Here is a 17,045-nt window from a genome sequence, read left to right as displayed (position 1 = left end):
CTGAGGGATTGGTGGTAATAATTCCATTTTCATTCATGATTTTATCTATTTGGGTCATCTCCCTTTTCTTTTTGAGAAGCATGGCTAGAGGTTTATCAATTTTGTTTATTTTTTCAAAAAAACAACTCTTGGTTTCATTGATCTGCTCTACAGTTTTTTTAGATTCTATACTTTTATTTCTACTCTGATCTTTATTATTTCTCTTCTTCTGCTGGGTTTGGGGTGTCTTTGCTGTTCTGCTTCTATTTCCTTTAGGTGTTAGATTTTGTATTTGGGATTTTTCTTGTTTCTTGAGCTAGGCCTGGATTGCAATGTATTTTCCTCTCAGGACTGCCTTTGCTGCATCCCAAAGAATTTGGATTGTTGTATTTTCATTTTCATTTGTTTCCATATATTTCTTAATTTCTTCTGTAATTGCCTGGTTGACCCATTCATTCTTTAGTAAGGTGTTCTTTAACCTCCAGGCTTTTGGAGGTTTTCCAGACTTTTCCCTGTGGTTGATTTCAAGCTTCATAGCATTGTGGTCTGAAAGTGTGCATGGCATGATCTCAATTCTTGTATACTTATGAAGGGCTGTTTTGTGACCCAGTATATGATCTATCTTGGAGAATGTTCCATGTGCACTCGAGAAGAGAGTATATTCTGTTGCTTTGGCATGCAGAGTTCTAAATATATCTGTCAAGTCCATCTGATCCAATGTATCATTCAGGGCCCTTGTTTCTTTATTGATCCTGTGTCTAGATGATCTCTCCATTGTTGTAAGTGGAGTATTAAAGTCCCCTGCAATTACCACATTCTTATCAATAAGGTTGCTTATGTTTGTGATTAATTGTTTTATATATTTGGGGGCTCCTGTATTCGGCGCATAGACATTTATAATTGTTAGCTCTTCCTGATGGATAGACCCTGTAATTATTACATAATGCCCTTCTTCATCTCTTGTGACAGCCTTTAATTTAAAGTCAGTTTGTCCGATATAAGTATGGCTACTCCAGCTTTCTTTTGACTTCCAGTAGCAAGATAGATAGTTCTCCATCCCCTCACTTTCAATCTGAAGGTGTCCTCAGGTCTAAAATGAGTCTCTTGTAGACAGCAAATAGATAGGTCTTGTTTTTTTATCCATTCTGATACCCTATGTCTTTTGGTTTGAGCATTTAGTCCATTTACACTCAGTGTTATTATAGAAAGATATGGGTTTAGAGTCATTGTGATGTCTGTAGGTTTCATGCTTCTAGTGATGTCTCTGGTACCTTGTCTTACAGGATCCCCCTTAGGATCTCTTGTGGGGCTGGTTTAGTGGTGATGAATTCCTTCAGTTTTTGTTTGTTTGGGAAGACCTTTATCTCTCCTTCTATTCTGAATGACAGACTTGCTGGATAAAGGATTCTCGACTGCCTATTTTTTCTGTCCATCACATTGAAGATCTCCTGCCATTCCTTTCTGGCCTGCCAAGTTTCAGTAGATAAATCATCACAAGTCTTATCGGTCTCCCTTTATATGTTAGAGCATATTTATCCCTAGCTGCTTTCAGCATTTTCTCTTTATCCTTGTATTTTGCCAATTTCACTATGATATGTTGTGCAGAAGATCGATTCAAGTTATGTCTAAAGAGAGTTCTCTGTGCCTCTTGGATTTCAATGCCTTTTTCCTTCCCCAGATCAGGGAAGTTCTCAGCTATGATTTGTTCAAGTACACCTTCAGCCCCTTTCTCTCTCTCTTCCTCTTCTGGGATTCCTATTATATAGATACTGTTCTGTTTGATTGCATCACTTAGTTCTCGAATTCTCCCCTCACACTCTTAGATTTTTTAATCTCTCTTTTTCTCAGCTTCCTCTTTTTCCATAATTTTATTTTCTAATTCACCTATTCTCTCCTCTGCCTCTTCAATCTGAGCTGTGGTCGCCTGCATTTTATTTTGCATTTTTTAGTTCCTCATGACTATTTCTTAGTCCCTTGATCTCTGTAGCAATAGAGTCTCTGCTGTTTTCAATACTTTTTTCAAGCCCAGTGATTAATTTTATGACTATTATTTTAAATTCATTTTCTGCTATATTGCTTAAATCGTTTTTGATCAATTTGTTAGGTGTCACTACTTCCTGGAGTTTCTTTTGAGAATTCTTCCGTTCCATCATTTTGGATAGTCCCTGGGGTGGCACAGAACTTCAGGGCCCTTCCCCTGTGCTGTCTGGAGTAAGTTGTGTTGGTGGGCGGGGCCACAGTCAGACCTGATGTCTGCCCCCAGGCCACCGCTGGGGCCACAGTCAGACCGGTGTGTACCTTATCTTCCCTTCTCCCAAGGGCGGGACTCACTGTGGAGTGGTGTGGCCCCTGTCTGGGCTACTTGCACACTGCCAGGCTTGGATTGGATCTGGCGTATTAGCTAGGGTGGATCCACAAGGTGCACAGGGGTGGGAGGGGCAGGCTTAGGTCTTTGGTCCCCTGCGGGAGGGGCCCTGCGGCACCGGGAGGGAGGCAGACCCGTCGGAGGGATGGATCCGCAGAAGCACAGTGCTCGGTATTTGTGCGGTGCCAGCAAGTTCCATGCCGGGAACCGGTTCCCTTTGGGATTTCGGCTGGGGGATGGGCAAGGGAGACGGCGCTGGCGGGCGCCTCTGTTCCCCGCCAAGCTGAGCTCTGCTGTCCGGGGCTCAACAACTCTCCCTCCCGCTCTCCGAGCTGAGCTGTCGACTTGTAGCCTTCCAGATGTTAAGTCCCGCTGGCTTTCAGAACTCACGGAGTCGGGCCCCTCTGCTTTCAGACTCGGGGGCTCTGCCTTGCCTGACAGGCCGCCCTTCCGCCGCCCCGGCTTCCTCCCGCCGGTTCCTGTCGTGCGCACCGCCTCTCCGCGCTTCCTGCCTCTTCCGGGGGGCCTCTCGTCTACACTTGGCTCCGGAGAGTCTGCTCTGCTAGTCTTCTGGCGGTTTTCTGCGTTATTTAGGCAGATGCGGGTGGAATCTCAGTGATCAGCAGGACCAGGTGAGCCCAGCGTGCTCCTACGCCGCCATCTTCCTCCTCTAAAAAAAATTTTTTTTTTTCAACGTTTTATTTATTTTTTTTTGGAACAGAGAGAGACAGAGCATGAACGGGGGAGGGGCAGAGAGAGAGGGAGACACACAATCTGAAGCAGGCTCCAGGCTCTGAGCTGTCAGCACAGAGCCTGACGCGGGGCTCGAACTCACTGACCGTGAGATCGTGACCTGGCTGAAGTCGGACGCTTAATCGACTGCGCCACCCAGGTGCCTCTAAAAAAAATTTTTTTTAATGTGTATTTATTTTTGAGTGAGAAAGAGAGACAGAGCGTGAGCGGGGGAGGGGCAGAGAGACAGGGAGACACAGAATCCGAAGCAGGATCCAGGCTCCGAGCTGTCAGCCCAGGGCCCGACTCAGGGCTCGAACTCACAGACTCTGAGATCATGATCTGAGTTGAAGTCGGTTGCCCAACTGACTGAGCCCCCCAGGTGTCCCTACAATAAAATTTCTTAATGTCTTTAGACATTCGCAAGTTGAAGAACCCCTCAGGGCATCTTTAAATACAAGTGCTTGTATCAGCTCTATCCTGTCTGACTGTTGCAGTGACGATACAGTGTCTGCATAGGGAAAAACTAGGTGAGTATCCTCCTTACAGAGCTTTGTTTTAAGCCATAGTTTTGAGTGTGCTACATGCAACTTTGGCTGGAGCCTTTGTACTACTCCTTAGATTCTCAGTGGGTCAGATCTGTGCACAAATCCACTTGCGAAGCCACAAGCTACTCTGGTGTAAATGGGCCACTGGGATCCGTTACAGAACAGCGCTTTCTCTTGCCAAGGTCAGCGGCTATCGCCAAAGTAACCAGAGAATGCCAGTGTCTTCCCTCTCAAAAAGGCAGCCTGTTTTGCAACGTTCAATTACAGCACTCTTTGTCCCTTTCCTTCTTTTCAATGATGGAAATCTTTTTTGTTTATCATTCTAAATCAGGGATGACCACCCTTAGATGAGAAGTTTTGGTAAAGAGAAAAGTTTTAAAAGTGTGCCCAGAAAGTAGCCACTTCTTCTTTCAGTCAGTTTTATTCGGGAAAAGTTGAGAAAATAAATGCAATGTCTCCAGGTTTCCTCACACTGGAGATTGATTGCTAACTTGAATGCTCTATAGCTTTGCACTTAAACCTGAACTCCTGATGTAGGCGTATCTTGTTTATTTACTCATTTAATTTCACAAGTACAGCTGGTGGTCAGTATTTCTCACCTTTCTAAGAGTACGCTCACACTGGCCTCTGTATTTGTAATTCCAATAAAGCCCTGGAACCGAAGGCTTTCCAGACAAGGCAGGCAAGCGGATACATACTGGGATAAAGCCAGATTTGCTTTGAATACAACTTACACGATTAGTTTCGTTTTATTTCAAACATGAGCCCCAAATACAGCCCTTTTGACCTGAGTCCTCCATCCTTAAATGGCAAACTAAGCATTCATGAAAATTTAATGGCAAGGAAATTAGTACCTTCTTATGTTTCAGACTGTGAAATGGCACCAGAGAGCGCCTTCAGCGACAGGCAGAAGTGTGTGGATATGCTGGACCAAACCTGAATCATTTGTCCCTTCAACCTGTCATCCTTCTTCAAGTCACCTGGCAGCTGAGACATTCTGACAGGACGCCGCCAGGATGCCACCCAAGAAAGGTATTTCAAAAGAAAGACCTGGTTCTAGAGTATTCTACTTTTCTTAGACATTGGAAACTTTAGTTGCTTTCCCACCCCCCACGCCCCATAATTTTTGTTCCCTCTTTGGGGCTTTCCCTTTCTGTATTTTTGTGGTTAGAGTCCTCTTGTGTCTTAAGAAATTGGAAAGGGCTCATTATTTCTTTAATGGACAAATGCTTTCACCAGCTAGTAAGTGCTTGAACTTATTTCATTCAGAGAGACAATAAGGAAAAGCAAAATACAGTGACAACCAGAGCAATAACTGAAACTGGGGGTTCTGTTCCCCAGCAGTGACCTCTTGTCAGACTGGGGTGGGGGGGCAGCTTGGTGAAGGAGACCATTTCTGCTGCGGTTTGTGAATTAAACATAGTTCCAAATTAAGTAAAGTCGAAAAGGAGAGGAAGGAGAATTAAGGCAGAGGAAATGCAGAAAAGAGACATAAACCCCTCCTAGGGGGTATGCATGTGAAAGGGTCAGCCATGCGATGAAACACGTTTTTGGTTGCCGTGACTGGTCACAAGGGTGCATTTTCAGTACCCTGGAGATAATGTGTGGCATGTTTACATGGGATCTGTTTTCAGCCTCATTTCAGTCCCCCAAAGACAAGCTGGTAGAATTTTCAAATAAGGAAAAACCTGGAAATACATGTTTGCTTTTCGGCACAGAACTTCTAATCCAGATGACCTTGGTCTTGGTCATTTCTTCAGCTGACTTAATGAATCTTAGAATGGAAAGTGCAGACAGAGACCTCGCTTAGAGATAATCTGTTAAAAGTCACCAGGCTTCAGGCTTGTGTCTTGATAATGTGAGCAGGATCCTATTTAATAGGCTTAGTTGTTGTATTGACTTCAAACATCTGGACGGTCTTAGGAATATCATTATCAAAGTAGGTCAATGTTTTCAGAAAACAAAAACAAAAACATCCACTTCTTTTGAGGATCTGCATGAATTTCTTAAAGAAACTGTTGGAAATGGCCCAGAGCTGGATATTCGCTTTTATCAGGTGGGGTTGGTTTTCCATTAATAAGGACAGGGCTTAAATTTTATCAAGATGTTTAATTTCAGCCTCTTTAGTACCTTCCGTCCTTGAGTTCCTCAGGTGAGTTTGGTAGTTAGGATGTTTGCAGGCTCACTTTAGATCTAACGATTCTTACATAAGGTTGCCCAAGCTCTCCTAAATGCCAACCATTTCATTAAACAAGATTGGATTGATGATCCCTGCTGTTTATTCAGGCCATTATTTATTCTGTGTTCATCTTATTGCTTTCATAACAACACATGTTTTAAAGTTTAATCATCTTATCTTGATTATGAATGGAATATATGTTGTTGCAGGAAATATAAACATTTTAGAAAAATGTAATATATTAAAAAAACAACAAAAACAAAGAATCCCACCACAAATAAATGGCTGTAGACATTTGGTTTTCTTCTCCTATGAAAGAAGTTTTTCTGCAAAAAACTTTTTCTATGAAAAACTTTCTCAGAAAAACTTTTCTTCTATGAAAAAATTTTCTCTGAAAAACTTTTCTTCTGTGAAAAACTTTTTCTATGAAAAACTTTCTTTTCTTTTTTTTTAATTTTTTTTATGTTTATTTATTTTTGACGGAGAGAGAGACAGAGCATGAGTGGGAGAGGGGCAGAGAGAGAGAGGGAGACACAGAATACCAAGCAGGCTCCAGGTTCTGAGCCGTCAGCACAGAGCCCGACGTGGGGCTCGAACTCACAGACCGTGAGATCATGACCTGAGCCGAAGTCGGACACTCAACTGACTAAGCCACCCAGGCACCCCGAAAAACTTTCTTTTCTACAAAAAACTTTTTCTATGAAAAACGTTTTTTTCTACGAAAAGCTTTTTCTGTGAAAAACGTTTTTTCTATGAAAAACATTTTTTATGTGAAAAGCTTTTTTTCTATGAGAAACTTTGCCTATGAAAAACTTTTTTCTAGGAAAAACGTTTTCTATGAGAAAAACTTTTGTTCTATGAAAAACTTTTTCTATGAAAACCTTTTCTTCTATGAAAATTTTTTTCTATGAAAACCTTTTTTTCTCTGAAAAACGTTTTCTCTGAAAAATGTTTCCTCTGAAAAACTTTTTTTCTGAAAAACTTTTTCTCTGGAAAAGTTCTTTTTCTCTGAAAAATTTTTGTTTTATGAAAAACTTTTTCTCTGAAAGCCTTTATTGCTATGGAAAACATTTTCTCTGAAAAACTTTTTTCTATGAAAAACTTTTTCTCTGAAAAGCTTTTTTTCTATGAAAAATTGTTTCTTTGAAAAGCTTTTTTTTCTGTGAAAAACTTTTTCTCTGAAAAACTTTTCTTCTATGAAAAACTTTTTCTATGAAAGTTATATTTGGTTTATATTTAATAAAATAGATACAAATTAATTAACACAATGAATGTAGTTTTTAAGACAATGTTCTGGCTTCATAAGAAATGAAAAGAATAATAGCATTGCCTATTTTGGTTGCCTAATGGTAGCATACTAATTCCTTCCATTTTTGAGTGCGTATTACATGTCAGACTCTATACAATATGTAGTGATGAATTACCGTGATGGTTAGATGTGAAGGGTTGACAAGTGATAACTTAACGTGATGGCTACCACTTTCAATAAGCTATGAAGGGACAAAGTAGGTCAGTTGGCAGGTGCATTGCTCAGTATGTTAAACTTCTCCAGACAGCACACAAGGCAAAACTGTGCCAAGGGGTAACCCACGAAGAGATGAAGGAAGGCAAATTTATTGGCCTGGATCCCTCCTGTCCTGTTCTCACCCCATGGATAGTTAGCACAACACATTGCTGAGTTGGGTTACCTAGCCCCCTTCAACAAGGCATCACTGTAAGATGTCAGATCCCACCTTCCATGCTGTGGTGTTCTATCCAGGCCTGGAAGTGGCAGAGATCCTAACACTCTGGGCTTGCGTGTCGTTGACTCTGCTGTGTGTTTGGCACTCCAAGGTCAAGTGATTGGTTGGGGCTGGGATGCTGTTGGAGCTGTAGGGAGGAAGGAAGCATTTGAAGGAAATTTTATGAGGTCTGTATCTGGCATAGAAAGGAAGGATTCCCAAAGCATTCGGAATATAGAAATACTAGTACTTGGTGAGATTGAGTGTGGGAAGATGAGGGAGAAGAGGGTATCAAAAATAACTCTTGTGTTTCCGGCTTGGTCAACTGAGTAGAAGGAAATTCCAACAAATAGAAGACTGAGGGGGAAAAGGGTTTGGTTGGGAGAATGACTTGCTTATCTTCAAAGCATTTTCTGGAGCTCAGGAAGAGGGTGGGTGTTGGTGATAGAGATTCTGGCAACATCTGAAAGAAGTTTCTAGAATCACATGACTTCCCAGGAAGAGTGTATAAAATATCAAGACAATCAGAGACCCAGTAATGGAACCCTGGACAGATTCCTCATTTAGTGGTGAGTCGAGGAGGATAAGCCCATGGAAGAAACAGAAAGGATGGGCCAGAGGGGTGAGAGAAGAAAGTAACAGGAGCTAAGGGAATGGAGAGTTTCCAGGAGGAAGGCTGATAGTTAAGAACATCAGTATATTGCAAAGAAATACCTTGCAATGCAGACTAGCCATCTGTAAAAATGATGATAATTCTGAATTGTAATTTAAAATGTAATCATGTTGATCTTTCTCTCTGTGTGTCTTTGTTTCAAACAGATTAACGAAGTATTGACTAGAAAAGTCCTTAGAAATTCTTGTTCTGTGTGTAATAGATTCTGTTATTTACGGGTAGAAATTGCCTATTGCTAACATAGTACTCTTAAATGAATTAATGCTTGTGAAGGACACTTGTAAACCCCGAAATGACATGCACAGTGCGGATGGCAATCATCGCCATGTTGCTATACTATTGTTTGGCCCTGTGCTTTTTACCCCCAACAATGCAAAGATAACCCCAGCTCTGCTTGTCCAGATTCTTCAAGATTCTAAATCTGTGATGCTCATACGGATGATGTTTTAAAGATGAATAGATAGCATTTCCTATAAGAGATAAATAATATATAGGGATGTGTTAGAATTATAGATTATCATAGAAATTCATTGTATTCATTTATTTATTTGGTCACTTCAACAAACAATTCGTTTGATTCTTTTTATGTACTCTAGGAAGAATTTGACTTGACAGAGTTGTCCTCCTTCTCAAAAAGTTTATAGATTAATATAATTCGTGGAAGTACTGAATAGTTATTGAAACAAAACCAGAATCAAAACATTGCTTTACATTAGGGTGTCTGGGTGGCTCAGTTTGGTTAAGCATCCGACTTCAGCTCAGATGGTTTGTGGGTTCAAGCCCCGCGTCAGGCTCTGTGCTGACAGTGAGGAGCCTGCTTGAGATTCTCTCTCCCTCTCTTTCAGCCTCTCCCCCACTCACGCTTGCTCTCTCTCAAAATAAATAAATAAATAACTTAAAAAATTTAAAAATAAAAAGACCTGATGTTTTTGTTTCTCATGGGGTCTGTGCCTTCAGAATTTCTGTGCAATAGACAGCATTTGTTGGGTTTGAAATGCCCATCAGCGATGACTAAGGGATGACATTCATCTGAACAATAAACTATTAACACTATGTTATTTCCATTTCTTTAATTCCGCTTTAAAAACCAGCTTTGTTGAGATAAAATTTCTGCCCAATAAACTGTACACATTTAAAATGTCCAACTAGGGGCACCTGGGTGGCTCAGTTGGTTGGGCATCCAACTCTTTGTTTCAGCTCAGGTCATGATCTCATGCTTTGTGGGTTCGAGCCCGACGTGGGGCTCTGTGCTGACAGCTCAGAACCTAGAGCCTGCTTCAGATTCTGTGTCTCCTCTCTCTGCCCTTTCCCCGCTTGCACTCTGTCTCTCTCTCTCTCTCTCTCTCTCTCTCTCTCTCTCTCTCCCAGGAATAAATAAACATTAAAAATAAAGAAACAAATAAATAAAATGTCCAGTTTAAGAAGATTTGACAAATATTTACATAGTACTATAATGACCAACACAATCAAGACTTCTGCCCCTCTCAAATGTTCCTTAGGCCTCTTTGGCATAAATCTATACATTCTATCCCCACCCCCCATACCCCATACCCCATACCCCCCATACCACTGGAGCCAAGCAATCACTATGTTGCTTTTTGCCATGGATTAGTCCGGATTTTCTAGAATTTCATGTAGATGGAAACATACAGCAAGTACTCTTGTATCTAGCTTCTTAGGTTTAACTTAATGCTTTTGAGATTTACCCACATAATTAGATATACCAAGAGTTTGTTACTTTTTGTTGTTGAGTAGTATTCCCTTGTATGGGTGTACCACAGTTCGTTTATCCATTTACCTATTGATGAACACTGTAATTGTTTCCAATTTGGGGCTATTGTGATTAAAACGCATACGAATATTTGAATACAAGTCTTTGTGTGAATGTATGGATTTAAATTGCTTGGTTGTATGGTGAGTGATTGTTTAATTCTATAAGAATCTGCCCAATTCCTTTCCAAAGTGGCTATAAAATTTTGTATTTTCACCAGCAATATATGAGAGTTCTAGTGATCTGAATCTTCACAAAAAGTTGATATTGCAAGTAAACCTTTTTAATTTTAGCCTTTTGAGAAAGCGTGTTGTAGTATGTACATCATTATGATTTCATTTGCATTTCCCTAATTACTAACAATGTTCAGTGTGTTTTATGCTATTTTCTTTATTTTGTCTTATCGCTTCTTCGTTCTTTATTCTCTTTTCTTACCTTATTTTGGATTTAGTATTTTTTTTTCAACTACTCTATCTCCATTATTGGTATATTAGCTTTATCTTTTTTTTTGTTATTCTGTTTTAGTAAGTTTACAACATGCATCTTTAACACATTGTACTTTCAAATAATGGTATATCACTCTACAAATATTTTAATAAATTTGCTATAGTATAATTTCACTTTCTCCTCCTGTACCTTGTATTATTGTTTTTGTACATTTTATTTCCATGTATATTATAATCCCCACAGTTTATCGTTATTATTTTTGTTTTAAACATTCAATTATCTTTACGAAGAAGTTTGGAAAAAGAAGGAAAAAAGTCTTTTTTATATTTACCCCATACATTTACCATATTCAGAGTGTTTTTCTTCCATATTTCAGAAGCAAATTTTTTTCTTTCTGGTATCATTCTTCTTCTGCCTGAGGAATTGCCTTTACTATGTCTTGTAGGACAGGTCTGTGGGCAATTAATTCTCAAGATTTATGTTTGAAAGTATCTTTATTTTGAAAGATGTTTTTTGGTGAGAAGATAATTTTGGGCTGAAAAACTTTGTTTTCTTTTTCTTTGTTTTTCCTTTCAGTGCTTTAAAATTTTTCTCTTTCTTAGTTTCTGATGAGATGTCTGTGATTATTTTTATCTTGTGTCACTTTTGTCTGCCTGCTTTTAAAGTGCTCATTATTACTGTTCATTCTGGCAATTTGTTTATGCCTTGGTATAATTTTGTTTATCTCTTTTTCTGTTTGGAGTTCCCTTAGCTGTCAAATTTTTGAAACATTTTTGGCCATTATTTCCTCACTTTTTTTCTGACTCCCCCTCTGGGACTTCAATGACATGTATTTAGATGGTTTAATATTGTCCCACAGGTCAGAGATAGTCTTCCATTTTTTAAAATCTTCTATTTTGCGGGGCGCCTGGGTGGCGCAGTCGGTTAAGCGTCCGACTTCAGCCAGGTCACGATCTCGCTGTCCGTGAGTTCGAGCCCCGCGTCGGGCTCTGGGCTGATGGCTCAGAGCCTGGAGCCTGTTTCCGATTCTGTGTCTCCCTCTCTCTCTGCCCCTCCCCCGTTCATGCTCTGTCTCTCTCTGTCCCAAAAAATAAAAAAAAAAATAAAAAAAATAAATCTTCTATTTTGCTTCTTTCATTTTGGATAAAGTCTCTATCTTCAAGTTTGGTGCGCTTTTCTTCATCATTGTCAAGTTTACTGTTTATTACATCCAGTGTGTTTCTCACTTCAGATATTCTATTTTTCATCTCTAGAATTTGATTTGTGTTTTTAAGGTATATATTTTTGTAATTTTTCACATTATGTTCTTAAGCACATGGTGTATATTTACGCTAGTTTACTATTAATGTCTACTTCTACCATCTATGACATTTCTGGACCTGATTCACTTGATTGGTCTTCTGTTGGGAGGGAGGTATTAATTTTCCAACTTCTTTGTCTGCCTGGTAATTACTTCACTTGCTGTTAGAAATGTTGAATTTTACATGTTTGGGTCCAGGATTTTTTGCTATTCCTTTAAATATTTTTGGACTATATTCTGGGATGCAGTTAAATCTGTTCAAATTAGCTGGATGTTTTGGAGTCTTGATCTTAAGCTCTGTTAGGGTAAGTTCACAGCAGAATAACTTGGTCTAGGCAATAACTCTCTGAGGGTTGTTAAATTAGGAGGTCTCCCTATGGCTGGTGGAAAACTCAAACTATTCCTGACTCTTGCGAGCTCCAGAAATTATTCTGCCTGCTCCTTCCTATCTGGTATTTCACCTCACAAATTCTTAGCTGCTTTGGAAAACTCCCTTAGAGCATAACTATGTCTCCTTAACTCAGTGAGACCACAAACCTCCCTCTCTTGCCCCCCCCCCCCCCACCACCTCCATTTGCAGCCTAGAAACTTCTTAGGCAAAGTGATCAGGCAATGTCAGGGCTCATTTCATTTACTCCCCTTTTTTCACGGATTACTGTCTTGGGCTATCTGTTGAGCAATGTCTGAAAATGTTTCATGCATTTTGTCTGGATTTCTAGTTGCTTAGGGTAAGAGAATTAATTCATTCCTAGGTATTTCATTGTAGCTGAAAGCAAAATGCCAAAACTGAGTTTACAATATGTTTTGACTTCATTACTCAAGGATTCCTTTTGTTATCAAAACTTTCACACGATGCAAGCAGAAAATTGGGAACATCTTCAAAACATATCTTTCTCCTTTCTTTCACAGGTCTGGTCTTTACTAAAGATACTAACTTTTAGTATCTGAGTTTCATATGCCAACATTCATAAATATTAGGTATATCCATATGGTGTGTTCTAAAAGGGGGAAAGAAGATAAAACTCCACTCCTCTCTGATGCCTATAGGTCTTGGAGAGACTTGAAGAGTCGTAAAGTCCATAACTCTTTATGAAGTGAAAAGTTAAAAAGATCCAAACCCAAATGGCCTGAGACAATGACAAATATCCCTATGAAGAAGCTCGAATATCTAAGGCTTTTCCTTCTGTGACACATCCCACAATGATTGCTCCAATGTGGACATATATCCCTAAGCTAACTAAATATCTCATGTTAGTATGTGAGATTTCTTCCTCTTATTCTGCTTGTGGTATTGAGAAAAGTCAGTTCCCATCAATGTAGACATTCATATCAAATTATTAAATTGTTTTCTCAGTTTCCTGTGTTTGAACAAGCTGTATACCTTTAGTTTTAGATCATTTAACACAATATTTATTATTTATTGAATGCAACAAAAATATAGTAGCTATTCCTTGACATCAAGAAGATCATAGCCTTTTTGGGGAGGTGAGACAAAGGAATATAAAATGTTAAAAAAAAACAAAAACAAAAACAACAACAACAAAAAAACAGTATAAGGCCGTAATGAGAAAGATGTTTGGATGCAGGATGTGAAGTGTCAATAGACTTGTAGAGGCAAATGCATGCTATGTATTTTTTCTCATTTCCAACTCTTTAATCTTCTTTTATGGCTCTCTAGTGAACATTCTTCAATTTACCCAGACCATTCCTTAGCTGTGTAGCTGAAGTATTCAGAATATAAGAATATGATCACTTCTGAGTATGTTTGAATCATTATATCAGTGTTCTGACTGCTACAGCTCTGTTTTTGCATCCCAGAACTATACTTGTTCTTATCACTGCATAATATTATCATCTCTTGGCAATGTGGGTAGCAGAACAAACGTTGGAATCATGCAGACCTGGGTTTGAATCTTTGCTAGACTTTTTGCAACCTGTAGATCTTGAGGGTGTATATTAGTTAAGAGCAATTTGGTTGAAGACCATATACTGCAGCTTAGCTGGCTTAAGCTAAAAGATCTTAGGGGGTGACTCCCAGAACCTAAAGGCAAGAATAAAATTGATTCTCAAGCTCAGATAGAACCTGAGACTGAAGCACGATAGCAAATATGCTTCATTCTATCTGGCTGCAGACAGACACCCCCTTCTATAGTAGACATGACAGGTATGGCCAAGGCTAAGAGTGACCAAAGCTGTGTGGGCGGCTGCATATATGTATATTTATGTCAGAGTACAGTTCACAGAAAATGTTGGGGAGGCGGTTCCCATAAAATCAGAGTAACTGGGATAATCAAGTGATGATTGTTCACTATAACTAATCATTTCAATGAGTGATGGGCATTGAGGAGGGCCCTTGTTGGGATGAGCACTGGGTGTTGTATATAAGTGATGGACCACGGGAATCTACCCCCAAAACCAAGAGCACACTGTACACGTTGTCTGTTAGCCAATTTGACAATAAGTTATATTAAAAAAATAAAATAAGGATGCCTGGGTGGCTCAGTATGTTAAGTGTCCGACTTCGGCTCAGGTCATGATCTCACAGTTCATCAGTTCAAGCCTCGCGTCAGGCTCTGTGCTGACAGCTCAGAACCTGGAGCTTACTTTGGATTCTGTGTCTCCCCCTCTCTCTGTCCCTCTTCTGCTGGTGCGCTCTCTCTCTCTCTCTCTCAAAAATAAATAAACATTACTAAAAATAAAAATAAAATAAAATAAAATGAAAACTTAAAAAAAACTAATCATTTCACCTCTTTCAGTTTAACTTACTTATATACAGGAGGTCCTCCATAAATATTAACTCTCTTCTCCCTTAATTCATTTCCAATCAATTTTCATTCTGTCCTAAACAATTTTCTGTTAAGAGTACATGATATGTACTACCCACCAATAGGAATATGTTTCTATAAAACAACTTATATTTCCATAATTTATCAAGGTAGGGATTCATATATTCTTCCTGGGCCAAGTCGATGCTGTAGAAAGTAACAGAGATTGAGTGGTTTTGAAGATTCTTCACCCAAGAAGGTTATTTGCTGGGGTGAGGATCGTATACATACAGAAGCTGCCTGTGGGGTGAACTACTCGGGTGTCATTTGGGAGTGTTGCAAAAGACCCTCAGGAAAATGTATTAACCAAGTCAAGAAACCATAGTGTAGGGGTTCCCTTAGGACAGAGGGATGGTTTTTGAAAAACTCACAAACCTTCTCATACAATGGCCATGGATGGTCACAAGGCATGGTGGCCACCATGTGAGCAAAGATACTTAACTTTTCGCCCTTCTAATCCTCATTCTACTATTCCAGGCAAGAAACAGAAGGTACATAGTGAGTAGGAGAAATGGTCAGGATATATTTCAAAGATATGCTTCCATTTCCTTCCCTACCTAGGACTCCAGGCCTTAATTGTTGGCATGAGTAAGGAGAAGGGAGAAGCTTTGAATAGGCTGTGGGATTTCAGTTTTAATTTGAACTGGATTGGGTAATTTAATACCTTACTACCATAAAATGGGTATGAATTATCAAAGTGAGGTGGTACCTACAACTGGAAAAGACCAGAACGCTACAGAATCTGCCTGAAATGTTATCCAGGGCTGGGAAGATTAAATCCAATGGAGCCTGAATTAAGGTGGCATTTATTTACCCTTTAAGTAAATGGTCCACACTTCTTGACATGAGTATAGTTATAGTTAGTAGGGCACATAGTAGATTTTGATAGAAATACTCAGTTCTTTGTCTTAAGGGAACTAACAACTTACCTTTAAGGAACACAGGTAAGGAATTGCTTAGGGGGTGGTATGGCTCATCCAGCATTGTCTCGTTTCATTCTGCTCCTGGCCTGATCTTAGCTGAGATCGCTAGTTGTGACTCCTGCTCGTTAATAACCTATGACCAAGAGTTCACAATCTTTGCTTTCTAACTCTGAGAATGACTTCATGATGCTACAAGTCCCTTTCTACTCCTATGGGCTAATGTTCTGTCTTATTCCTCATGTCTGTCCTTTCTTCTTGAAAGGGAGGGTTGTCTACACACTGTGTAGATTGAATAGGCCTTTCTCCCTCTTTGATGTTAATGCTATTTTCTGCTTAAAGTCTAAACTGGAAATGGGTCCCTCATTTATGCAACACCATGACACTTCCTGAGTAATAAAGAATTAAACAGCCTTCCCAACAATGGTTGCTGTTTTGGGTTTTTTTTTTTTTTTCACTCCATAGTCAATATTGTGTGCAAGTTAACGTTACAAAGCTCAAGCCTTCACATATGGTAATTGTGTGAAATGGAATTCTCGACTTCAAATATACTTCCTTTTCACTGAATTTACTGAGTTGCATTCAGGTCAGTTCTCAAGTTCTTAAACATCTGGTTTTTGAGAAGCAGTGACCAATACAATAACCTCTCTTTCCCCAATTCTATCTGACTTAAAAATTTTTTTTGTCTCAAGAAAAGTTTTCCTGCCTTTCTCCTTTTGCTCCAACTCCCAAACACACAGTTTTTCAGAGTTCCAGATTTTCTGACTCCACATAAAAGATTTTGCGTATACATACATGGTGGCAATACTAACCTTCTGCTGAATACTTACAGAATAAATGTATTCTAGTTTTTAATATCTCTATGGCAAGGTTCTTCTTGCAAAACCATCTCCTGGACCCTGCAGGTGAAAGCTTGCAAGTTCCAGTCAAAATTATGAAGTAAGCCTGGATTCATGTCCTCCCATGGCTTCCTCATATTACTATAATACCACTGTAATCTAGGATCCAGTACACTAAAGCCTTGGTCTTCCATTTTTCATTTTAGCTTGCTTTCTTGCAGGTACCTGGGTAGAAAAAAATCAATGCAATATTTTTACACTACAACGTAAATTATTGGTAGCTAAAAGAGTGCTTTTTCAGTTTTCAGTGCTGGCTCATTTTTCAGCCTTGCCTAATTCCCATGGTATCATTCCATCATGTCCTTTCCTTCATTAGAAAGCTTAGATGGTTTTACCTCGTTGTCGTGTAATGTTTAGATGCCCCAATCTGGTATGTCATGGTCTTTTGCCATTTGAACTTAATCTTTTAAATTTTTTTTAAATGTTTATTCATTTTTGAGAGACAGAGAAAGACAGAGAGTGAGCGGGGTCAGGGCGAGCAGGGAGAGAGGGAGACACAGAATCCGAAGCAGGCTCCAGACTCTGAGCTGTCAGCACAGAGCCTGATGTAGGGCTCGAATCCACGACCCGTGAGATCATGACCTGAGCCAAAGTCAGACGCTTAACCGACTGAGCCACCCAGGTGCCCCGAACTTAGTCTTATTTTAAGTTCATATCAAACTTATTTGATTTACTCTCCACTTCCT

At 39.5% G+C, this 17,045-nt stretch overlaps 1 protein-coding gene across 1 annotated transcript in view; it reads left to right on the top strand.

Moving 5' to 3' along the window:
- The first annotated feature begins 2,775 nt into the window (after positions 1–2,775).
- Positions 2,776–17,045, top strand: part of TMC1 (transmembrane channel like 1) — a 139,840-nt gene continuing 125,570 nt past the window's right edge. The window contains exons 1-2 of the mRNA XM_053205273.1: positions 2,776–2,976; positions 4,494–4,656. Of these exons, the coding sequence (XP_053061248.1) occupies positions 4,641–4,656 (16 nt within the window). The 5' untranslated portion in view covers positions 2,776–2,976; positions 4,494–4,640. The remainder of the gene's footprint in view (positions 2,977–4,493; positions 4,657–17,045) is intronic.

Source organism: Acinonyx jubatus, chromosome D4 (genome assembly GCF_027475565.1).
Source record: "Acinonyx jubatus isolate Ajub_Pintada_27869175 chromosome D4, VMU_Ajub_asm_v1.0, whole genome shotgun sequence".
Classification (NCBI taxonomy): domain Eukaryota; kingdom Metazoa; phylum Chordata; class Mammalia; order Carnivora; family Felidae; genus Acinonyx; species Acinonyx jubatus.
This window is presented reverse-complemented; position numbering and strand designations above follow the sequence as displayed.